General features: G+C 47.1%; 1 protein-coding gene across 1 annotated transcript in view; it reads right to left on the bottom strand.

The window, feature by feature from the left end:
* Tnfrsf21 (TNF receptor superfamily member 21) overlaps positions 1–25,084 on the bottom strand; it is a 73,989-nt gene extending 48,905 nt beyond the window's left edge. Inside the window, exons 1-3 of the mRNA XM_052745383.1 lie at positions 24,590–25,084; positions 3,280–3,928; positions 1,291–1,785 (exon numbers count right to left, since the gene is read on the bottom strand). Of these exons, the coding sequence (XP_052601343.1) occupies positions 1,291–1,785; positions 3,280–3,928; positions 24,590–24,685 (1,240 nt within the window). The 5' untranslated portion in view covers positions 24,686–25,084. The remainder of the gene's footprint in view (positions 1–1,290; positions 1,786–3,279; positions 3,929–24,589) is intronic.
* Between the last annotated feature and the right edge of the window lie 581 nt (positions 25,085–25,665).

Here is a 25,665-nt window from a genome sequence, read left to right as displayed (position 1 = left end):
TGTAGGACACAGCCTCAGACAAAGAGGAAACTCTTTATGTTGTGGGTGGCTATCATCTAAATGACCTTCCTGCCCCCTGGATTGAGTGAGACCCTAAACATTTAGGTAGGAAGTGTGTGTGTGTGTGTGTGTGTGTGTGTGTGTGCGCGCGTGCGCGCGTGTGTGTGTGTGTGTGTGTGTGTGTGTGTGTGTGTGTGTGTGTGTGTGTGTGTTTTGCACTATTTATGTACATATTTAGAGACATGTTCTTGGACAGCTCAAGCATGCATGTGTAAAGGAATGTGTATACATAAAGATATAGAAGTTCACATCTAAATCTTGCAGCCTAGTTAGCTTACAGCAATTTAGTTTTGGACTCCCTTTATTTTTTTTTCCTTAGCCCTGTGGCATAGAAAAGGGAAGTGTGGGTTGGCAATAAGGCTCTGTGTATTGAAAGTTCTCACTACACAAGCCTGAGTTTGATCCCTGGAGTCCACAGTAGAGGGAGAGAACTGACTCCTAAAAGTTGTCCTCTGACCTCCACATGTGTGGAGGTCACACGCGCGCACACACACACACACACACACACACACACACACATATACCATACACACACACCATACACACAGACACACACACACACACACACACACCATACACAAATTATATATACTAGTTTTTAGAACAGAAGCAAGGAAGGGCTCCAGTAGTTAGAGATGTGTGCAGTTTCATGCCATCTGTCCTGAACAAACAACTAGCCTCTTGTTTGGGTGAAATGTCTCTGAATTACATTCCTTCATTTGCTAAATGACACAGTTAAACAAAAAGTCCCTCAAAGTGACTCGCAGGTCTCTGATTCTGCAACGTTTCCCAGTTTCAGTAGTGCCGGGGAGGGAAATGGAAAGAGATGATCCTCTCTGAGTGCATTATTTGGAATAGATGCTCAGAAACCTTTTCTAGAAGAACACACTAGGCCAAGAAGCACTTAGCAAAGGAAAGGGCTCCACAAACTCTGGATTTCCTCCTCCTTTAGAAAGCAGGGGTGAGGCTGAGAGCCCTACTATCCCAGAGAAAACAGAACAGGCTCTGGATTTCCCCCTCCTTTAGACAGCAGGGGTGAGGCTGAGAGCCCTACTATCCCAGAGGAAACAGAACAGGCTCTGGATTTCCCCCTCCTTTAGACAGCAGGGGTGAGGCTGAAAGCCCTAGTATCCCAGAGGAAACAGAACAGGCTCTGGATTTCCCCCTCCTTTAGACATCAGGGGTGAGGCTGAGAGCCCTACCATCCCAGAGGAAACAGATAATACTCACCATGGCCATTGCAGTAGTAGATCCACTTCTCCCGGTTCTGGGTCGAAGTCAAGGATTTCTTCAGCCCCGCCTTTTCCACAATGGCACTGGGGTCCTGCCGGGGCCCCTTCTTGAGAGTCCTGGAACTCTTGCGGATGCTGCACACCACGATCAGCACCAGCGCCAGCAGGAGGAAGAGGACAATCATCCAAGGCAAATGCTCGTTGATGTCGAAATGCTTGTGCAGGTTCTGTCTAGGATGGCCCCGCTTGGGGGCCTTGACGGCCGTGCTGGACTTCTCGCCAGTGGCCTCCATGGATGTGGGTAGCAGCTTCAGAATGTGTCTGTGGTGGGGGCCTTGCTGGTGGGTGACTTGTGGTGGGCTCGGGAGGGTCTTGTTCATGCCTTCCTCCCCACGTGTTGAGCTTGTGTTGTCGGGGACTGTCCCCTCCTGGATGCCATTGGGTACCTTTGGTCTAACAGAGGCAGTAGAGTTGGATTCTGTTGAGTTCATGCCTAGAAGAAAGAGTAAGGAGGGGGAAGAGCTTTTCCATATTTGGGCATCTACACATTCTCTCCTGTCCCTGGTCAGGTCACACAGTCAAAGAAGACGTGACTGATGGAGCTTAAGATCAAATATTATTTTGCACATTTTCATAAAGGTCCTAACAGCATCTTTATATAAAAGATTAAAAATCTGAATAATTAAACTCAGTTTCTGGTACCCAGAACATGGGCATCCTCGGAGATCCAATGTTTGAGCTCCAAACCGCTTCTCCTAGCCTTTAAATACTAAGTGGACAAGTGTGCGTCTGCCGCTAGTCAACCCTCCATTGATTTGATTCCGCAAAGAACTCGCTTCAATTAAACTCTCTGTGCATTCTCCTCCTCTCTCACCTTTAGCTTTATTTCATGACTCAGTGGTGAAACAGAGCCTATGACTAAGATAAAGAAAAGAGCTCAGGCCCAAATCCAACCCTGCACAACAGGTCGGGAAATAACGGAAGGCTGGACCCTCCAGCGGCTGTAACCAACAGATAACACAGCTGGGGGTGGGGGGGCGGGCTCTGTGGACTTCTGAGACATTTCCACATTAGTTGTCATGAAAGAGTGTGAGGCAGGGGAGCTGAGAGTCTCAGGGGACAGAACCTGGCCTGGGTCAGCCCCTGGAGCTCTCACACCCATTTCTTCTTTGCGAAGACGGTGCGGGTGAGAGCATCCCCTGCGGTTATCAATGAAGACCAGCCATCGGCACACTCGACAGTGTGCTAGGACGCGCAATTTACACTGGCCGTCATCGCATAGAAACTAAATGCCATGAAAGAGGATATGGCGAAATGTGTTCATTCTGTCTGAGGGTGGACTAGAATGCTAGGCAAACAGGGATACCGCAGAAAGGACATGAAGTCAGGATTGCTGGGGGGAAAAAAAATTAAGTTGTTCTTCTCCAGGTGTGAGGGCTGGGTATCTTTACGTGGATTTCAATTCACTTGCTTTCTGAAGTTTTTAACTTCCCTTCCTATGATTTGGTCCTACCTTGGACGACAGTCCTTTTTCCTTCCAGATATGATGACAAGCTCCCCCTTACTGTCTCTCCTTCTGGCTTTGTCTAGCCTGGATTAACTCTATGGTGCACAACTTTTTAATCCGAAAGAAGCCTTAAACGTTTAAAATCACTCATTTACTCACTCGGCCAGTTCGGAGCCGAGAGCTGAAGGGGTTAAATGATTTACGTAAGGTCACACACTGTCCTTATTTCTCTCCGTTCTTATTGGCCAGCTTGATGTAACCTAGTTTTTTAGGTATCTGTTGTCTCCTAATAGAAACCTTCTGAGTTTAAATGTTTCTATTAAGTCCAAAGAAGCCAAATTTAATTAGCCACAAAAATGAAGGCTCCCTTCTCCAAGGGATGATTTTAGATTCAGCAAAGTGGAGAAAACATTAGTTATAAGCCCATTCTACTGAGCTCAAAGCCTTCCTCCAGCAAGAAAGTCATGAGGTTTAAGTTACCTTGGGGCTCATAGGTGGAGGAAGGGACTTCATGGGATTCCATGTGCTCAGGGTGAGAAAAGAGAGCTGTGCCAGGGGAAGGTGGGGTTGTGCTGGAGGACAGGCGTGTGCCACAGACGTTGTCTGTCTCCTTGGTCCCCGGCTTGACCACCACCAGGTTCTGACCCAGACAGTCTGTGTGGGCTTTGCATTTCATCACACTGGAAGGCACATCAGAGAAGGTACCCCGAGCACACTGCTTGCACCTCACATCCTCATTCTCCGTCCCTTTCTTGCGCACACCCCAGCCCACAGGGCACACTGTATGGGGAGCGCAGGTACCGTTCGACTGATACATTCCAGGTGGGCAAGTGCATTCTCGGTCAGTCAAGGCAGCACAAGGAAATCTCTCGATCATCGGCCACGGGCACGGCTGACTACAGTCATGGCATCTCTCTATGCCGTTCTCATGCCTGGTAAAGGTCCCCGCAGGGCAGCTGCTGCAAACGCGCAGGCTCACGTCGGTGCAGTGCTCGGAGACATACGTTCCTGCTGGACACTTGTCACAGGTTAGCACCTGGCCAGTGGTGCGGTCAACATGGCGGTATGTGCCCGTGAGACTCGGAGTCTTTTGTTCTGTCTGAGCTGTGATGGTGCTGAGGAATCCCAGCTGAAAGAAATAAGAGAGGTGTCAGATAGGAATGGAGGAGGGTAAAGCGCCAACCATAGCAACAATGCCGTCATCATCACTGTTCAGGATCCGGCTGGTACCACATCAGCTTGACGTCAGAAACAGGGAGGCCTGTGCTGAAGTCGTCAGTTCTACAGCACCTGCATGCCTAATGATAAACTTTTGTTTTGTTTCCTTTTTATAAACAGGCATACTTTTGACATTCCCAGTACGTGCCTTAACCATCAGAGCTGATGCTTTTTAGAACCAAACCGTGTCTGTCCCGTTTCTGAAGGCCACAACAAATAGGTGCATATTCCTGCAGCACCCACTGAGGGAATCGATCTACACACTGAGCTGGGTCCAGCAAGAACAATTCAGCAGCCATTTCAGGCCTAAGATAAAAACCTCGCCCAGCAGCCAGAGTTACACCAGCTTCCAGAATAATAACTTGGGGGAGCTGGTGGGTGTGGTGGTGGGTGTGGTGGTGGTGGCGGCGGCGGTGGCGGTGCACGCCTTTGATCCCAGTACTTGGAAGGCAGAGGCAGGCAGATCACTGTGTTCAAGGTCAGACTGTTTTAGAGTGAGTTCCAGGATAGCCAAGGCTACATAGTGAGACCCTATCTCAAAAAAAAAAAAAAAAAAAAAAAAAAAGAGAAAGAAAGAAGGAAGGAAGGAAAGAAAGGAGAAAGGAAGGAAAAAGGGAAGGAATATGGCTAATTCTTGGCTTCTGATATACTTTGTTTTTCTTCAGTCTGAGCCTGAAGGGGCAGTGGGGATGGTCAGGGGTGGGTAGTGGTTGATTTTCTCGTCGAGAAACATAATGTCATCTTGGAGCCTGCTGCTTGCGGTAAGTTCTGTGTCTTCCCTTTCAGCTTTTGGCTTTGCGCTCCTTTTCCGGCTCCTTCCACTTGCACAGTGAGCACAGACACCCTCCTCCGAGCCCAGCAGACGCACTGGGTGGAGGAACCCATCTGCCCAGTGGAGCCCAAGCACAGGATTAGTGTGGTGCCTCCACTCCCACATCTTAGGCTCAGAAGTGTGCACCCTGGGGAGATACACAAAGCTCTAGGAAACGGAGCCTCAACACTGGCCGCCCCTACCCAGGGCTCTGATCCACGGAGCCACCCCGGCATGCGCTTGTGGCTGGCTGCCCACCAGCCCGGAAGAGGATTCAGACTTGAGAGTCTAAGATGGGAAATGATAGGTAGTGTGCCAGTCCCCTGGTGTCCGACTCGTCAGAGGCCACCTAGCAGTGTACAAAACCCACCCCACCCCCACCCCACATCCCTATACTCCACAGCACACTTGCTCTATTTGGACTTCTTGATTTCTCGGGGTATAGGGGGGTTGGCAGTAGTTAGTTCACTGTGAAGGTATTTTTCTTTTGAGATAGAGTCTTACTTTATAACCCAGGCTGGCTTCAAACTTGTGGCAATCCTGCTTCAGATTCCTCAGTCGCTGGGGTTACAGGTATGAGCCACTGAGCTAGGCTAGTTATTTTTGCTATTTTTTTTCCCAGTCGGTTTTGTTGATACAGGCTGCCAATATGCAACCCAGGGTGATGTCAGACTTGCAATCCTCCTGCCTCAGACTCCCAAGGGCTGAGATTACAGGTAGGTACAACAATTCCTGGCTTATTTATCAGTTAAGAGACTATAATATTGACCTATAAATTACCTCAAACAATTTTGTCTCCTACACATGGAGTAAAGGAGAGTGTGGATTAACTGTGTCTGGTGAAGTGGAAAGAGGAAGAAACCAGTGGGACAGAAGCAGGCCCTGGGCTGGACAAAGATCACAGGGCTGCCTCTTGGCCAAGGAGCGATGGGAGGGAGGCCCCAAGCCCCTCGTTTCTCTCTCAAACAAGCCGCTCTGCTTTGCAAAGCTTAATCGGGTTTCTGAGTGAGGGTCCGTTTACAGCAAAACTTATTCCTAAAGCAAGGACTACAGGAGCCTCTATAGTCTCTTCCGATTCCAGACAACGGCTAATCTCACTGTGCCAAAAAAAGGGGGAAAGCATCCCACTGGATGCCTTTTCCTCCCAGAGGCTGAAATGGGGGAAGAGACAAGGCACCTAAGAGAAGCTATTCTCCTAAGGGCTTCAGTCAACTAAGATGTCCCTATCTAAACTAGAGCTTTCCCTTCCGGTGTGGAAGCACTTGCCTGTATTCTGGCACTAGGGAGGCTCGGGGGAGAGGAGCGCAGGATTCACACTGGTCTGGGCTACATGAAGAGACTTTGTCCCCAAACAAAACAATATCCCCTTGTGATGGAGCACAATTGTAAACCCAGCACTTGAGAAGCTGAGGTAGGAGGATCAGGAGTTCAAGGCTATGTCCTCGGCTACATGGCAAGTTTGAAACTAGCTTGAGCTACCCGAGAACACCACACACACACACACACACACACACACACACACACACACACACACACACGCTTTTCCCTCTAACCTAGATCAAGTGAAAGACAGTATGTAAAGATAGCCTCAACCTAGATCAAGTGAAAGACAGTATGTAAAGATAGCCTCGGCACAATATAAAAAGATGATAGTGAAAGATAATGCTAGAAAAACAAAACAAACAAACAAACAAAAAAACACTGGAACAGGGACTCTAAGTCATTGACAGGTGCTGGATAATGAGAACAAGAAAGCTGAGGCTGGGTCCTGCCAACCACAACCCTTGATTCCCCACTCTGTGTGGACATGGATAAGACAGATCAGAGGGGTCTACAAAGTCTCAGGCCTCAAATACGGCACTAAAATTGCCTGGGGAGAGTAGGGAGATGGCTCAGATGTAAAGTGTTTGCCACACAAACATGAATCCACAGTTCAGATTACGAGAGCCCATGCAAAGGGCAAGTGAGTGCAGCGGTCTACCTGGAGTTCCAGCGTAGGAAGTCAGGGGATCCCTAGAGCAAGCTGGCCAGAGACTACCCATATCAGCAAGCTCTGGGTCTGATTGGGAGCCCCTGCCTCACTGAATAGGGTGGAAGAATAATTGAGGATGGTTCCCACATCAACCTCAGGCCTCCATGTGCACATCCACCCACACATGTGTTCCCACACACATGCAAACACACACACACACACACACACACACACACACACACACACACACACACACGAAAAAGGAAAAAGAGAACACAATACTGCCTAGGATGATTTTTGAAACTACTTTCCTACGTCCCACCTTGTCTCTGAGACCATTGTGAATCGACAGCAGGGTGAGGAACTGATTCTGTTTCGCTTTTCTTGTCTTTGAGCTCTCTGAGTGTTTCGGACATCCAGCTAAGTTTTGAACCCCTAACATTACGCCAGGACCCCTCTGGCTCTAATATTCATTGATCCTGAGCCACATTTTGGACACAGCCCAGCTGCACTATCAGAATCATCCCCTCCATCTCTACCCAACCTGGCCTTGTTAATTACCTTGATATGGTTCTCTTGATACTGCATTTTACCACCCAGAATAAACATCCTTGTAATAATCCTATCAGCTTGGAACTGCTCTGTGCACATCGACTCATCCCCAGAGAGAGTCACTGTAAACGTTGGCGGCCATCTTCCCAGGCCCTTTGCTGAGCATTTACACAAAATACACATACACTTGAGTCAGCTTCTCTGTCTCTTGTTTGGGTTCGGTGCTATATATGCAAAGGAAGAGCCAACCACCCCAAAAGTCTGGAATTTCTTTTTTACTAACTCCTGGTACTCCATCACTGAAGTCTGTCTGTATAAACATACAAATTGCCTCATTCTAACCCTTCAGCTTTCTTCCACAGAATGAGTCCAGGCTAGAGAGCTGGCTGAGCTGTGAAAGGCGAGACTTACAACCAATAAAATGGGGCTGCCTTGCTTTAGAGGGTCTTCCCACCGAAGCTGCGTAGACTGCTTCCTTGCGTATAGGTCAGCGGACACTTTTCTATCTTGCTTCCTTCCCTCTTCCCCTTCGTATGTCCCACCCAGATCCCCTTTTTTCTTTCTTCCTCATTCCAAGAAGCCGACACAACCAAACTGCTCTCAGCCTTTTGAAATCCAAAATGCAATCAATAACCTGAAGCCCTCGCTCCGTTCTCTCATCCTTAAACAATATAAAACATATACACACATAAATATGTGCATGCACATATATGCACCCATGGGTGGATTAGGCTAGAGTCGAAGGAAGAACTGCATAAAGATTGTGAAAACAGGAGGCATATTCTTACCCAACCTGTCTCAAAGTCAACAGGATCTTGGATTGCTCGCTTATTAGCAGATTGGACTAGCAGTCAATCAACCCTAACCGTCTGTGTGTTGTGATTTTGTCAAGTCCCACCATCCTTATGTAGCCTTTAGAACTCTTTCTAGACACCTAGATGCCACGCAGATGAGCAAGCAGCCCATCACATTTCCTGTTTCTGTCCATCGTATTAGTACCTAATTACATAGTGTCTTGTAATGTTGGTTGGCAGCCGCCTAAGTGTATATACTTATCTTCCCTTAATGGTTATAAGCAGCTCAAGGCTAGGGACTGCCACATAGACTACATTTCCTCACTTGCTCAACTACCTAACGAAGACTAGAAAAATAATAAGCAAAGCATCCTTCAAGCCAGGGGCCAGCAAAGGCAATCCAGCTGCCATGCCAGCTGTTCTTATAAACAAGCTTTCTAGAATCCAGGCACCAATGTTGGTAGCACTCATGGGTGCTTTCATGCTGCTGTGGAAAAGCTGAAAAGCTACACCATGCCCAGAAACCTCCGTGGCCGACTGTTATCATTTGGCCCTTTACAGACAAGGTCTGCCAACTCCCAGGACGAGCATCCAAAGAAATACCAACAATACTGAGACCAGAAGCTCATGGGAACGCCCCAGCACGACCCCCCCCCCCCGCCCGCCATGAGCTTCTCAGTGAGCACTGAGTTCTCTCTCTCCCTCTTTCTACACCCACTCTAACACACACGCTCAATCTGATCCTTTCACACCCAGCTCAAAACTCTCACTTCCCACCTGACATCCGATGAAAAGCAAAACCAGCCAGAGAGACAAGAGCCTTCCTTCTGGATGCTCTCCCTGCCTCCCGTCCCCACCTGAAAAGCCCTCCTCTGTTCCTTCTTTTCCAGGCATAGCTGTCACCATTTTCTGCTTACACGGTTATCTACTTGTGTGTCTTCCCTGGGACCTGCAATGCAGGAGCAGCATGTGGACTCAGCATCCATTCCCTGGACCACAGAACCTCTCGTCCCTTCATGAAGAGAAGGGACGGTTGATAGGAACCACTGATACTATCCAAATCCTCAAGGACCTAGTTCATGGTCTGCCTGACAAGGACGTGTTGATTAAAAGGGTGAATGTGCAGTCCATAAATAATTAGAATTAGTAAGTTAAAGGGTAGTGATGGAGGATGTCACCAGCAGTTAGAAACCCCAAACCCCTCCACCACGGTGCCACAGTATTAACTGAAGATCTAACTAAAGCATGCTGGTTCCTTCATCATGAAAACTAAGAGTTCATTCACTTCCAAAGACCCTGAGAACATTGCTCTGTCTTAACAGAACTACAATTGGCTTATAAGAATTGGTTTCTTCGTGGTACTGAAAATAAAAAGCTAATATACCAAAGGATTCAAATATTCCCCTCTCATTTAAAAAAAGAAAAGAAAGGAAATCACCTCTGTGCTTAAGATTACATGCAGTATAAGGAGCTTAGATTTTCTCTGTGTTATTATGAAAATTCCATTTATCCAAGGATGAACACACTTCACCAACAACAATGGCTAGATGAGGTAAATATCAGCATGCAGTCCCAAACTGCTTATTTGGTAGAAACACTACAAGAGCTTATTGATTAAAAACTTCAAAAGGAGAGAGAAACAAAAGCCAAGTGGAAAGCTGTAGTCAGTTTACATGACTCACTGTGAAGTCTCCCAGGGTCTCAGTGCTCATGCTGGTGGCCTATAGCACACCTATGATGTGTCACTGTACTTTACAGCACAGAGGTAGGCCTAGCTGAAGACAAGAAGCACCCAGATGTGTGAGAACACATGTCAGAATGTTGACATCTACTTGTGCTTCAACAATTTCCCTTCCATGACCTCATCCTTGAAACAAACAAGAGATCCCTTGCAGTTTAAGGGTTACAACATTCATCCTGGTGTGTGTGTGTGTGTGTGTGTGTGTGTGTGTGTGTGTGTGTGCAGTGTGTATGTGTATGTATGTGTGTGTGGGGGGGTGTATGCACATGTGTGTACAGGTGTCCACGCCCATGAGGAGACTAGAGGAGCATGGTAGTGTCCTGCTCTGTCCTCTCTTTATTCCCCGGAGACAGGCTCTCCCATTGAACTTGGAGCTTGTATTTCCACTAGACTGGCAGTCAGCTATCCCCAGCAATCCTCCTGTCTCTAGCCTCAACAATGCTAGGGTTACAGGTGCACCTAAGGCCACATCCAGTTTTTTACATCAATGCTAGGGATTCGAACTCGGGTCCTCACCCTTGTACAACCAGTATCTTACCCACTGAGCCATCTCCCCTGCCCCAGAATTACTTTCATTCCCTATGAAGTTGTAATAATAATCGAATGTGAAATAAGCACAGTCAAGGCAGAGATAGACCTGCTTTTCCTTATGAACAACTGGAAATTCGCTCTGGAGTTTGCTATAGAATCTTTTAATTCTGTATAAAGCTAGTATTTTTTTTTTTAAAAATAAGAAATTCGGTTACTGTAGAGACTGTAAGGTGATCAAGTTTCCTGAGAGAATGACTGAGACATATGCTAACAAATGGCGAAGGGTAAGAGCCATGGAGAGCTGGGCAGCCCTCGGACTGCTGACCATTGTACCTGGGGCATCGTTTTCAGTTTCTAATATCAACATAGTGGGTGGTAAGAATTCCCCAGATTTGAAGGTGGGGGTGTGGGGGGATGACAACAGAATGCAGAAAAAGGAACAGTTCAAGGATAAAGTTTCCACAAACCACACAGAATATTTCCAGTTATGTTATATAAACTTGGTTGGCTCTCTCTCATTTCCTACTGCCCTCTCTGATAGGAAGGAAGGGAGAGAGGGAGGGAGGGAAGGAGAGAGACACACACACACAGAGAGAGAGAGAGAGAGAGAGAGAGAGAGAGAGAGAGAGAGAGAGAGAGAGAGAGAGAGAGAGAGAGAGAGGTGCCCCCTGTTGCCAAAGCAAAAGAAGCAGAAACAGTTTTTGAAAGCTGGTGACTGGAGAGAAGACCAAAGGTAGAATGTGCTGACTGCAGGAACAGGAGGCGGCAAGCTCAGGGGACACTAGAGAGGAAAAAACCAGGAAGGTTTCACCCAGGAGCTGTCTTCTCAGAAACCTGCAGTGCAGGAGAGACTGTACACACAGCACTCAGTCGCTGGACCACAGACCTGGCTCCAGCCACCGCAGCGGCTGTTCCCCTGTCCTCTGCCCACTGAGCGGTGCCAGCAGGGTGCCTGCTGAGGACCGAATGAAGTGGCACTGCATAGAAGACAATTGGGAGACGACGGAAGGATGCTGCTTCATGATGACTGGGCATGTCCGGAAGAGCATACAAACCCAGGCCAAATCCACTTTTCCAGCCAATACAGCCACTGAGGCTACAAAGTGTAAGGAAAACCTAGTTAAGCCTAGAATGTACCACATAGAGCCTGCTCTTCCAGGTACTAGCTGGGTGTGCTACTGTGATAATAGGAAATACAGATTTGGTCTCTTCCGGTGGTTCCCACCAAAGTGGAAAACCTCAAAGCAAGTGTGATAGGGCCCTTTGTATGTTAATGATATGACAGGGGCGGGAGGCTCTGAGATGGCTCCACCAAGATCACCAAGAGTGACCAGAAAACAGCTCCACCCCAGTCTCCGAGACAGGGAAAGGGGCTAAAGGTGAAGCTAATCACCAATGGCTAATGACGTAGTCAATCATGCCTTCATAATGACGCCTCCATAAAACCCTGAAAGGACAAGGTTCAGAGAGCTCGAAGCTAGCTGAACAGGTGCAAATACCTGGAGGGTGAAGTGTCCACAGTGGACACGGTAGCTCCACTGTGCTGCTTCCTATTTGGCTGCCCTATGTATGCCTTCCTCTGTATCCTTTAGAATCTCCTTTAAACAGGAGCGAGTGATAAACAGACGGTATCTCCCTGAGATATGTGAGGCCATGCTTGCTAGTTAACTGACCCCTAGAGGGTCATGAGAACTCTGATTTACAGTCAGACAACCTGAAGCACAGGTGACAACCTGGGTTTTGCTATTGATGTTTGAAATCAAGGTCCGCCATCACACGTAGCACTGGATATCTCCAAGCAAATAGGATGCTAGTCTGAGAGTAGGCAAATCACTCTGGATTTCTTCTATCGTTCTATCCTGGGTGACCTTGGAAAGTGGCTCAACTTCTGAGCTCCTACCACATCACTTGTAAAATGGAGACAGCAATAGTAACTACTATTCAAAGCTGTTTTGATAATTAATGGTTCATACAAAAAAAAAAGCATAGAGAGCATGCCTGACATAGTAATTGCTGAATGATTATTAGTTTGGGAAATTATCGCCCCAACAATTTATTATTTTACTATACTTTAAGTCTATTTCCTTGAGATTAGACAATCTTTTAAAACATCTCAATTATATCTCAAATATGTGACTCCTGAGATACATAACAAAAATTGTAGATTTTTTCTTCTTATTTATTTGTGTATTATTTGTCATGCTGAAATTAAACCCAAAGTTATTTATGTGCTGGGAAGATTACATTTCCAGCCCCAAAATTCTGGATTTTAAAAAAGTGTAATCCAACATCAGCAGAGTGGCACACACCTATAGTTCTAGCACTCAGAGGACAAAGGCATGAGGGACATCACAAGTTCAAGGCCAGCTTGATCTACTTACATAACTTGTTCAAGATCAGCTTGGTGTGCATAGTAAGTTCAAGGCTAGCTCGATGTACACAGTGAGTTGAAAGCCAGCTTGGTGTACTTAGTGAGTTCAAGGCTAGCTTGGCCTACCAACAATTTAAGTACAAGACTAGCTTTTGTCTATCTACAAAGTAAGTTCTGGGCCAGTTTGGTGTACATAGTAAGTTCAAGACTAGCTTGGTATATAAAGAGTATTCAAAGTTCGGAAGGGATCTACAGCAAAACTGGCTCAAATAAGCAAACAAAACAAAAACTGCCACCTAGTTGCATGCTTATGTACATGATGATGAATGCCTATGTACATGGTGGTGCATGCCTATGTACACAGTGGTGTGTGCCTATGTACATAGTGACTCATGCCTATGTACATGGTAGTACATGCCTATGTACATGGTGATGAATGCCTATGTACGTGGTGGTACATGCCTAGGATCCCAGACATTAGGACGTAAAGGCAGGAAGATCACAGATTCAAGACCAGCTTGGGCTAGACACTAAGTTCCTATTTAGGCTGATTTGCATAGGCAGATCCTTTCTCAAAAACCAAAAATTTGGTTATTTATTTTATTTAATTTAATAAAAGACTTTAATCCTGAAACATACTTCCCTGAACATAGAACATACTATATTGGTTTGTTTTTAAAGCAGATGTCAAGATAAAGACAAGAAAAACAAAGGCTACTTTTCAAACAAACAAATAAATAAATACTCAAGGTTCTGGGGATGTTGCTCAGCTAGTAGAGCTTGCCTGGCATGTGCAAACCCTCGAGTTCCAGGACCAGCACATACTATAACCCAGGATTCAAAATGGAGGCTGTTCAAGGTCAGCCTTGAGTCAGGCTAGACAACCTGAGACTATCTCAAAGTAAGTTAGTTAATTCATTAAAATGAAATAAATCTTGGTTTATAACAAAAGAAAATCATAAGAAGAAGAGAAAGGATGTACAATTAATAATCTCATTTTCATTGCTCGTTGCATAATTAAGTAAGGGTTTTTCCAGAGCGAGTTTCCCTAATCTGGTCTCACACAATATTAATGCCCTGGTCTAGAAACACACTGGACCTCAGCACCTCCTGCTTTTGTATAGCCTGTAGGCTAACAACGGTTTTATATTCTGAATAGCTAGGAGGTGGGGAGGAATAAAAAGAATAATAAATAGTGCCAGTGAAAACCATGTGAAATTCAAATTTCAGTATCTACAAATAAAGTTTTATTGAAACACAGCCAGGCTCATTCTTTGAGGCATTGTCTAGGGATGCCATGTCCACACAAAGGCAGAATTAAGTAGTTCCTGCAGATATCATGAAAGTACTGCCCGGTACTTTACAGAAAAAGTTTTCCGATCTAGTCTAGAGTTCAGGAAACTTTCCCGGAAGGGCACAACTAATGTATCAGCCAATAACTGACTCCAAGACTCTACCTGAAAACGCCAATCAGCTGTGTCCAGCATTCCCCTGTGTGTTTACCCACAAAATCCTTTATACACACAGTATGTACAGATAGCCTTCAGAACACACTGAGGAGCTTCTCACTACAGATAGGCCACCAACACCCAGAAACATCAACAAGCCCAACAGGCAAACGATAAAAATTACAAAATTCAAAGTTATCAGAATCCTTTATACTACCTGTCAAAATGGGAGGAAAAAAAATAAAAAAAGAATATTCTCAGACCCAGAAACGAAAAGGGTTAACCACACAAGCCTAATTTTTCATGTTATTATAGTAATATTAAAAATAGAATATAGTGCTGGTGAAATGGATCAGTGGACAAAGGTGCTTAACTGAGCCTGGCAGCCCGGGGACTTCTATCCCCAGGACCCACAAACTCCGTAAGTTGTATCTGACCTCCACCTGTGCATTGCGGCATGGGGATGCCCACGTGCATGCACACACACACACACACACACACACACACACACACACACAAATAAATACATAAACATCATCAGAAAAAAAATGAATGGAATGTAAAACAATGTCATACATAGATAACGCAAACTTATAACCAGAAAGATACATAGAACTAATAAAAATAAGGTTAGCATAAATAACTTCTACTCAATAGTGAGAGGCACGAGTCATTAAAAGCCAAGCACAGGTAAGTTTATGATGTCCCTAAATGACTAAAACATCACTGAGACCACCGAAGGTCCTTACCTATCTGAATTAGAAAGAGGATAAGTAATTTGCAATGAGAAACCCCAGGGCTGGCAGGTTCATGGGCTAGAAAGCACATTTATGGGTGGCTGGTGGCATTCTGAATTGATTGTCTTCCTAAAAACAATCTGGCAACCTGCAGCAAACGCCATAAAACCACTCATTCGTTTCCTCTGACCTGGCGATGCCACTTTGGGGAATGCACTGGGGGGAGGGGGACCCTAAAAGGGGGCAGAGTGTTGGTGTGTACAGAGATGTCTGTTCCGCCGAGCGCTGCGGGCTGATGATGGCAGCCCAAGCACCTGGCGACAAGTGATGGCTCACCACACTTTTGGACCTGCAACGTCAGCTATTTTTAAATGGCAAGGTAAAGACTTGAGCCGATGTCCGTCATAGGCACCTCAAACGTACTTAATAAACATCCGAGCCTTGGAGGTCCCGTCCCATCCACCCCTCCCCAGCCTGTCCTTCCCATCATAGACTGTTCAATTTAGGAACCCAGGAGTCCTACCTTCTATGACACCGCCTGCCATTCCCATCTCAGCACCAATAAATTCTCCAAGATCTTTAATGCTGCTGGCCCCCTGTTTCCAAGACTCCTCTCTCTAATGCATGCTCTACCAAGGCTTCTAGAGTGATCTGAGATCTGAGAGTGTAACTCGGTGGTAGAGTTCTGGCTCAGTATGTCCAGGGCCCTACGTTCCATCCCTCAACTTGAAAAACAAGTTTCTTTCTTCTTTGTGTTTTTTTGTTTTTTTGTTTTTTTTCTTATTGTTTGTAGTCTGATGCTCAAGAGTAGTTGGCCAATGCAAAGTATACTCAGTGCAGGGAGGTGGGAGAGGGAGACAGAGTTGGATAAGAAAGGAGGTAGGAGGAACCTGGAAGGAGCTCTGGGAGTGGGTGATAGGACCAAAATATCCTGAATGAAATTCTCCAAGAATTAATTAAGACATTATTATTCTTCTTATTGTTATATGTTTGCAAGCTGGAGAGACGCTCAGTGGTTAAGAGCACTTGCTGCTCTTGTAGAGGAATTTGACTCCCAGCACCCACATTGGTGTATCAAAACTCAGTAAGTTGAGCTCCTGGAGATTGGATGCCCTTTTCTGGCCTCTGAGGCCACCTTCACACACACACACACACACACACACACACACACACACACACACACACACACACCAAATACATGTCTTTAAGAAAATGTTTCAAGCCATACTGTTATCCAGCCTCTCATGAACTGAGTGATGCTGTCACACCTTCCAGGGTCCCACAAGACGCAGTCCTGATGCCTCCTCCCACTGAACTCCCACTGCACCCTTTCACAGAGCCCCAGTCATGGCGGCCAGAGGTCACAGGACACAGAGTCTGTCCTACATACACTTGGCTATTCCACATAGGGTTCCCTCCCACTGGAACCGTCCCCCTTCTGCTCTGTGGTGATTACCATGAAACATCACCCTTTCTGTGAGCTCCAAGGGGAGACCACAGATAGCCTTTCCCTCCGACATACCCACAGTCTAATCATACCTGTTAGTTAATAGACGGTCCTTACATTTGAATAAATAAATGAAAAGGGCAAATATACATCTGTAAGGGAAAGGAAAATTACTACAGAGAGAAAAGAGGGGCAGAAGCAAGTGCAAACACACTCATCAGACTGTTCTGGAAACCCTCTGGTCTTTGCCTTTAAATTTCCTTGACTCTTGGTGCCCCGCCTCTCCTTATCCTGGTTGAACAGAGCTAGCTGTGTCTACAGTGAAATTAGACAGCGGTCTTGTCACCAAGGTTCTTGGGAGACCAGAATTCCAACCTCCTTTTCAGGATCAGCAATCAAGTCATTTCCTCCCAGCTGTCATCTTTCTCTGGTCTACCGAGGCACTGCAGTCTACAAACGTGCATTTCAAAGCTCATTTCATTAGCATAGCTCCCAACCCACATCAGAGACAATGCTCTCTGCAATAGATGGTGATCAGTAAAGAGACCTACAACTAACTGGTCCATGGACAGAGGAGACTGGGGAGTGCCCCGGTCTAAATGGGACCTCTAGACCACACCGCCTACCCACAAGGCTCAGGGGTCTTACGGAAGTGGGAAGGAGAAAAATTGTAAGGTCCAAAAGGACTGTATGACTATGGTTAAGCAGTGTTTGGTAGAAATGACAAGCCACGGCATCCGTGAACTCACAGTGGTTGGAACAGCGTGCACAAGACCTGCACAAGATCAAGCCAGCCGAAAGCTCTCGTGGACAGGGGACGGAGCCACGCAGTCTCACCCCTCACTGAGGACCTATTGGTAACTGATGGCTGTTTGGGCAGGGAGATTCCATTTTCTTCAGGGATAGGGCTCCTGGCAGGCTGGACGTGCTCCAGTAGATGGTCTGACAATCATGCCCGTGCAAGTAGCCTTACATGGACTCAGCAGGTTTAGAAAAAGTGAACAGGAAATTGGGAAGGAAAAGTGATGGGGAAGGTGTGCGGAAGCAGTTGGAAGAGGAGGGAGTGGAGGGCTGTGGATTTGATCAAAACACATTATATGCATGTAGGAAGCTCTCAATGTTTTCTAACAGCTTCCTTATGAAGGTGCCTCCATTAGTTGTGGCAACCTACATGTCACATTGACAGCATTCGTGAGCCATTCAAAGGATGGAGTCAAATCCACTTCTCAGAGAAGTGAAACGAAAAGTGAACAAATACTAGTCACAGCTGGTACAAGCTGTGAACTTATTCTGTACAAATAAATAATCAGGCTGACAGTGAAGACCCTACCCGGTCCTCAGGTCCTCAGAATAAGTGAGCAGAAACGGCACTGTGAGGCAGAACCCACACCACACTGTTACTCACTAAACAAATATTTTTTAAAATGACCTAGGCAGCAGAAGAGCAATGTGCCCATTCCCTATTTATAACACTTCAATTTGCAGGAGTGTCTTTCCATCTCAACCATGGCACCATGGCCCGTCAGAGTCACACCATAGGAAAATGCTCGCCCATGTCTCCACACCCTCCCCTTTCAACCCCCTCACACCATGCTCTAACCAGGAGTTCTGGCAAACCCTCCAGGCACCATCATGAAACTCAGAAAATAAAAAAGGGCATGCTCAACTCTGGGGTAAAATCATTCCCTTTAGAGGACACAAACAGGGTAAATTGAAGTGAACCTGTACTCGCCCCTTGGCAGAGCTGAGTGTTTGAAACTATGCTGATCTAGACATCATTCCTCTCTCCAGACCTAATGATGGGCAGAGGAGTTAACTCTATCAAACCTCATTCTGTAATCTGCAAAAATGGTACTAAGTCTGTGACCTGGGGACTTGGAAGACGTATGCTGTGGTGCTTTATAGAAGACACCCGAGGAAGTGGAAAGTTCTCAGTAACAAGGGCCAGCCAGATCCTGATAGGAACGGTCGCCAGCCATTTGCCTAGCCCTCCTCTGGAGGCTGCTAGCCCAGAAGCTCCACTGAATGCACAGCTGCTCTCTTCTGACTCTGGGGCACATGAACATCCTCCATGTTCTCTTCCAAATCCATTAAGCTCCGGTTCCTTTCCCCCCAAACAGGATGATTTGCAAATGGTACCAAGCAACAGAGCCACCACATCCTTCTGGTTGCAGAAGAACAAGTGGAAAATTATATAGATATTAGATAATTGGTGCCATGTTTCAATTTGGACAGTCACGTGCTTCTCCATGCCTTTCATTTGTTTTAGTCTAGAGAAGTGTCACGCATAGTCTTCAAATACCGTGAAGAGAAGATGAAAGGACACGGTGTAGCACCCTGCCAACTTACCCGGATCCTGCTGCATCCCACGTCTCCCTGAGAGCCTTCTGAGCACAACTTTCCCAACACTACAGACATGTCATCTCCAAAGCCAGCACACTGACACCACACCAGTACGCACACCTGCCTTCAGCACTCTTCAGCGACAATGACTGCACACCTGCCTTCAGTCAACACCATGATCATCAGTCCCTCTCTCCATCAGCAGAGGCCCTACCCATACTTCTGGACCACTGCCAGTTTCCCCTAGGTTAATAACTACTGCCCAACCAGGTGGCAGTGCTCAAGTCAATTTAAGATGCTGTTGATTTTTAGGTATTTGACAAATATAAACACTGGGGGAAGTCAGTGTTTATTCATGATCTCGCCCCAATTCCTAAGGAACACAAGCTCAGCAGCTGCTAACACAGTAGCAGCGAAGCCCAGCCTCCTGCCGACACTCAACGGAGATTAAAAATGGGGACCAAGCTGTTCCTATTAATGGCTTTAGGGGTCATGCTGTCCATCAAACCTATCGGTCCAAAGGGATTCGACTCCAAACGACCATTGGACAGCCACCAAAGCTCTGAGATAATCTGGGCTCTTCTCGTCACAGAGGAGAAGCACCTGAGTTTGCCAAGAAGTTGCTGGTGGTGACCTAGCATTACCGCAGTGTGCCAGGCCTGTGTGGGGAAAGAAGGCCAGCAGAGTATTAGTGTTTTCTGGAAAATAGGCAGAGCTGTTTATGCAAGGGAAAGTCACCTGACTCATCCCAGCCCCCAAATAGTCTGAGGACGCGTCTCACCATTTCCCGTCACCAAAAGAAAAAAAAAATGGACTTGACTTAGGCCAATTATAGTTTACATACTGGCTGAGTAAGCACAAAACCAATTTGCAACTTTTCTACCAAGCTTCCCAGGAGGCTTTGCCTCTCTTCAAGATGAAGTCAAGGTGTGATGTCTCCAAACCCCAACCTCCAACAACTACAACTCACCAGACCCAGCCAGCAAGCCACGCCCACTGCTGACCACTGGGGAAGACGGCATCCTGCAAACTACCAAAAAAAAAACGTGGCATTATCTATGCTTGCTCTACGTAACTTGGTAGACACTGTCCACGTGTGTAATGTAAGCAGTTGGCACATCTGTGCCCATGTAGTCACAGAGGGGTCTTTTTTTTTTTCATTCTAAGTATACATCTTATTTGAAGAAATATTTTTCTTGTAGATTTAGCTTAGTTGTGCTAGAGATTCTGTCTGTTTGTCTGTCTGTCTGCTTATTAGGGACTAGACCTGAGAGAGAGCCAGACATATGCCTTTAGTCCAGATGAGAAAGCCTGATCCTATTCTCTGGTTTGATTGTGGGGATAAATCATGCGGTAAAATCGGGAATTGTTCAATCCAGTACAACTTCTGAGTTGCTTATTCTTCCTCATTCCCAATTTCCCATAAGTCAATTTCCCTACCAAGACTGGTATATTATTCCAAGATTGAAAAGTTTTCCAAAATAGAAGCGTTTTCGTCTCCTGGCTTTGAATCTAATGGCGAAGTTAGTTGCAATATTTTTAAAGATGTGAACATTGCATTTGTGCATCAGTCTGGGTCTAGTGTGCTCATCCACTGATCCCACCTGAGTGACACTCAATCAGTTCTATTAACAGCCACATGTTTTATAAGCCACAGAAACTAGCTTCGTGGCAAGGCTCTCATCCCTCTTCATCACTGCACTTCCACTGCCTAGGATGACACCTCACTCAGAAAGGGTGTACCGTGTGGATTTGATAACTAGTCACTTCCTCGGCGTAGGCTGTTCTTTCACTCAGCCAAGCTGTGTGGGGTGTTAGAGCAGTAACAGCTTGGGTCCCCTTCCAGCTCCACAGTCTAAGATGGTGCCCTTAAAGTATATAAAGGGGAGAAAGTCCCCTGGACATCGTGCCAGCTCTGATTCGATGTTCTGCCTGAGCTTGTCACTAAGTCTTAAAGATCTGAGCCCCGACCCGACTCCCCCCCCCCCCCACCTGCCTAGGCAGGTGGCCATGTACGGTGACAGGTGAAGATAGAACTCAGTAACAGTGGCCGACAGTAACGCGAGGTGCTCTCTCGGCAGAAAGACAGCTTGATCATGTGTCTCACCATTTCCCACCACCAAAAAGAAAAATGAATAGTGAATAAAACTGTTTCTCTTGGTGACGGGATACGGTGAGATGCCAACTGCCTAGGAAAAGGACAGATGGACAGAGAGCTGGACAAGATACTAAGCACATGGCCCTGTGTCTGGAGTCCTTTTATGTTTAAATTAAATTGTAATTATTCATTTTTAATTATTACTTTAATATTTTAATTATTAATTATTAATTTTCTGTCTTTCTTTTCTTCCCTCCAGCTTTCCCATGTACCAACCACGCTCTCAAATTCATGGCCTCTTTTTCAATTGCTGTTACATAGATTTTATATGTGTGTATATATACATCATATATATATATATTTTTTTTCTTAGTTGTCCATAATACTAATTCTTTATCTAGGGGTGGAGACCCATGAGATTGCCTCCTTCCATGCTACCATGTCTGTCAGTATTGTCCCTGTTCAGATCCTGTTTAGGCAGCCATATTTTGAGACTTCATGAGTGAAGCTTCCTTGACATTTCTAGGAAGCACAATCCCACGGCAGACTTTTCTGTTCCTCTGGCTCTCAGAATCTTTCCACTCCCTTTTCCGCTGTGTTCCCTGAACCTTTGGTGTAGGACTTCTCAATCTGGAGATAACAGTCGTTTCCCAAGCTTCAAGTCCAATGTCTTTAACAACCTTGACTGGCCCTTGCCATCAGTCTGTATAGTCAAAACAAGCTCCCTAAAGACATGGGCACCTCTGACTGCATCCAGTGTTGCATGACTAGGTCCTCCTAGGACAGTCCCTAAACTACTATGAATCTGAATATCTCATTTCCAGAACGTTAGCCTGGAACATGTATGCTGCCTTTCAGTTTGTGTGTATCTTTCAAGCACGACACGGTCACCTCAACTCATCAACAGCAGAAATGCAAGCGACTGGAACAAATCATTCAGAAGGTCCTTGTGTAATTCTCACTTATATTCTGCAGCTAACCAAGCCACCGTCTCAGTTCCCCCCCAGGGACCCTTCTACGTCCTTACACGATGTCATCAATCTGAAGCTGTGGGGAACAAGCAGTGTGGCACATGGGTGAAGGAGAGTCTGAGTCAAGGAGTTCTATCCCAGAGTCACCACACACATGTGGTGTGACCTACAAGAGACCAGCAAAATCTTGGAGACTATTTTCTCCCCTGTAGAATGGAGGCATCACCTCTTTGACAGGGATGGTGAGATACTGTGTATAAAATACCTTGCTGCTCTTACCACATGTCCATATAGTTGCCATACAAATATGTCGTATTGTACGTCATACAATGTGTAGCTATATCAGAGCCTATAGTAAGCTCCCTTTTAGCCTGTCATGCTAAAAAAAATAAATAAGTATCGCAAAAATAACAATAACAAAGTCTGCTATGAAAAAAAGTGGGAAAGGGGCAACTGAGAGACATTATGAGATGTTTCACTGGCATCATTATTTTCTTTAATCTAACCACACTGTATGAGTGCAGGAGTCACCTCTCTACAGCCCCATTAGTCTTCTAGGTACCTCACACTATGTTTACTTGAGCTGTCCTACCTGGTGTCAGTCATTAACGTGGCCAAGACTACCAGCGGGGCAAGCTGTCCTGAGATCAGCGTCACCAGCTCAGTGTTGTACTATTAACCAAGCCTGTCCTGATGACCGGCCAGGGCATGCAAAGTGGGATGAGAGAGAAGGTTATCACACAGTTCCTGATGGTGCCTGGCATACCCCATCAGTCACCCTTCTAAGCCATCAGTTAAGTAAAGCCTTTTTGCTGTAGTTACCAGAAGACCAAGGGACCTTGCCGCATTATCACCCAGAGATTGCATCTAAAACCCCTTCACAGATTTCACTTAACTGTCAAACTTACATTGTCTGGCCATGAGTTGCAAATCTGCTGTGCAGTGTGTGGGTAAGTAGAGTCTGAGAATCGAATAAAAGGAGCTGGGCCCTTTCTTGGTTAGTTAAAGCATACATCTTTATAGACTGAGAACTTCAAGCACCTACTTCACTCTCAAAGTTTTAAAAAAGTATGAAAACCCACACACTGAGTGATAACTTAAGACTGAATGTGTGAACGGACTGCCGTGTAAAGCAGGGGCACACGATGTGCCTTAGAGAGAAACTCAGCAAGGGACCTCACTCGAGTCATTAGGATCAGTGTTCCCATGAACCTACTTTAAGACTGTCAGTTCAAGTTCATTGCCCTAAGGACTCGCTGACTGTTTCAAGGGTACAAACTTGGATTTTGCTGTGATTATAAGTGGACAGGGAAAAAAGTCTCCTCAGAGATACTGAGATCGGCCTCATTATAAATGCTAAGAACAACAAACTTTTTTTAGTCTCTCTCTCTCTCTCCCTCTCCCTCTCCCTCTCCCTCTCCCTCTCCCTCTCCCTCTCCCTCTCCCTCTCTCTCTCTCTCTCTCTCTCTCTCTCTCTCTCTCTCTCTCTCTCTCTCTCTCTCTCTCTCTCTCACACACACACACACACCCCAAAGGGGTGGGGGGATCTGAGTGTAGGATGAATTCCCAGGCCATAGCAACTGCCATGTCTTCAAATGGAAGCAGTAGATCTTGGCTGGCCAGGCAGTAAGTCCTTTAGGAGGAGACAAGAGGCCTGCTTTCCCTCACACAGCCCAACCATGAAAACAGGCTCTTTTTTGTTTTTGTTTGGTTTTTAGCTAACAACCTTCATCCTCCCTGCAGGGATAAAAGGCATGGCTGGTTTATGATGGCTCAAGGGTTTGAATTCAAATTATCTTCCACCTAATTCCCCACTTGGCCCCAGTGGTCGGAATAAAGGGACAGTCCCGGCAAGTTTTGGATAAGGGATGATGTCAGGGTTTAGTCAAAGTGATGGAGGACTATGCTCAGGGCACGCCCCAGCTTTGGGCGCTGAGGGAGCCCGCATCATCCTGCGTGGTGACATGCCTAAACACAGAAAAGGAGAAATAAGGATGGAGAAAATTAATCCTTCTTTATGTAGCTCTTTTCCCCTCCCCCTCTACTGGAGAGCCAGAGCGCCGGTTGGCTCTGAGCCGGTGCTTTGGAGGCGCCTGAGAATGGGTCTCTGGGTCCCTTGTTTTCTTCTCTCTCTTTTGGCGTGCAGAAATCAGGACCCATCCGAGCCAAGACGAGGAGAGAAGCAAGGAGGCTAGAGCAAGGGGCGGCCTGCTCCCTACTCCGGAATGCCCGGCGCGCGGAAGCACGCAGCGGTTGCTCGTGTCCGGAGCGCACCGGTCCCGCTGTCTCCACTGCGGTAGCATCCGGACATGACATTGCAGCAGCGACAAAGCGGCGGCCACAACCGGCCACTGGCAACTGACACGGACTGCTCGGGCCTTGCACCACGCGGAGGGGCTGGCAGCGGATGACACTGGGGTGAGGTTAGGTGTTGGGGTGCGAGGTAGGCCGAGTCTGGGGCAAAAGCCCAGAAATGCGCAGGACTCCGGGGCGGCCACCTCTCGCGCTTCCTCCAAGCAGCCAGATTGCAAGAAAAATAATTCGCTAGCACTCCCCAGTCGTAGCTCGCCCTCTATCCCCCCCCCAAAATGATCTAGTATGAGTCCCCCTCTTTCTGGCCATTTCCTTGTAGCCTTCCAACCCAGCTGGTCCTACCGCGCGCCCTAGGCACTACACTACGGGCCCGGGGACCCGCCCCGCTCCCGTACATCGGCTCCAACGCAACCGCCACCCTAGGGTTCCCTCGGATCGCTCACCAGGAGAAGGGAGCCGGCGACCATCGTGGCTCCGACTTGGCCGGTGATGCGGCTGCCAGAGGCGAAGGCGGTGGTGCTGCTTGCCGAGGTCCCCATGGCCGAGCCTGGGGCTCGCAGGGGCGCCCGGAGCGCGCGGCCCCACGGCAGCTGGAATTGGTGGCTGTTTCTGCCCAGCGCCGCATCCACCGCCGCCTCCCGGGCGGGGAGCCCATCTACCTCCAGCAGCCCATGTGCACTGCAGCAGCCGGGCGGCCGGGCGGAAGAGGGAGGCGGCAGGGGAGGCTCGGGAAGGCGCTCAGCACCTGCCCAGGGGCGCGGGCGCCCGGGCGGGGAGAAGCAGGCGCGCTTGGAACCCGCGCCTCCCGGTGCTCTCCAGCGACAGCGGCTGCGGAGAACCAGGGAGCAGGGCTGACGGAGACACACGACTTCCCATAGCGAAACCTTCAGTCACTACCAGCTACTCGCCTCCTCCGCTGCCCAGACCGGCCGGCGAGGGACTGAGTCGGGTGGCCACTCAGCTCGGGGACACACGTGGTGGCGCCGAAGGGGCGGAGAACCGGCCCTTTGTGATGTCACCCGGGAGGAGGCCGGGCTCTTTGTGCAGATGGAGAGCTCAAGGCGTTCCAGATACCGAGGGGAAGGAAAGGGTGCCCCTTGGCGTTAGCTGGAGGAATTGCGTTTGCTTGCTAGCCTGGGAGTACAGTACACATCCCTTACTTAACTTTTCTTTTTTTGTAAAATGATTCCAAGTAAAATTTATGTAAAGCAGAGACTATTTTCTTTCTCTAACACAAGTATTAACAACAACCAATATACCTTGAGCATTATAGCGCTCGCCTGTATGTTCATCGCTAGGAAAGCTGAGGCAGGAGAATTTAGAGTTGGAGGAAAGGAATTCCTGTCTCGTGAATGTATACATACATGCACTCATGAATGAATGAATGAGTACATGAATGAATGAATGAATGAATGAATGAATGAATGAATGAACTGAGCATAATGATGCCATTAAGTACTCTGGAGGCTGAGGCATGAAACTCTCCAGTTCCAGGCCAGTCAAAGCTAGGGTTCCACAC

Source organism: Peromyscus californicus, unplaced genomic scaffold (genome assembly GCF_007827085.1).
Source record: "Peromyscus californicus insignis strain IS unplaced genomic scaffold, ASM782708v3 Scaffold_19__1_contigs__length_69161282, whole genome shotgun sequence".
NCBI classification, from domain to species: Eukaryota; Metazoa; Chordata; class Mammalia; order Rodentia; family Cricetidae; genus Peromyscus; species Peromyscus californicus.
This window is presented reverse-complemented; position numbering and strand designations above follow the sequence as displayed.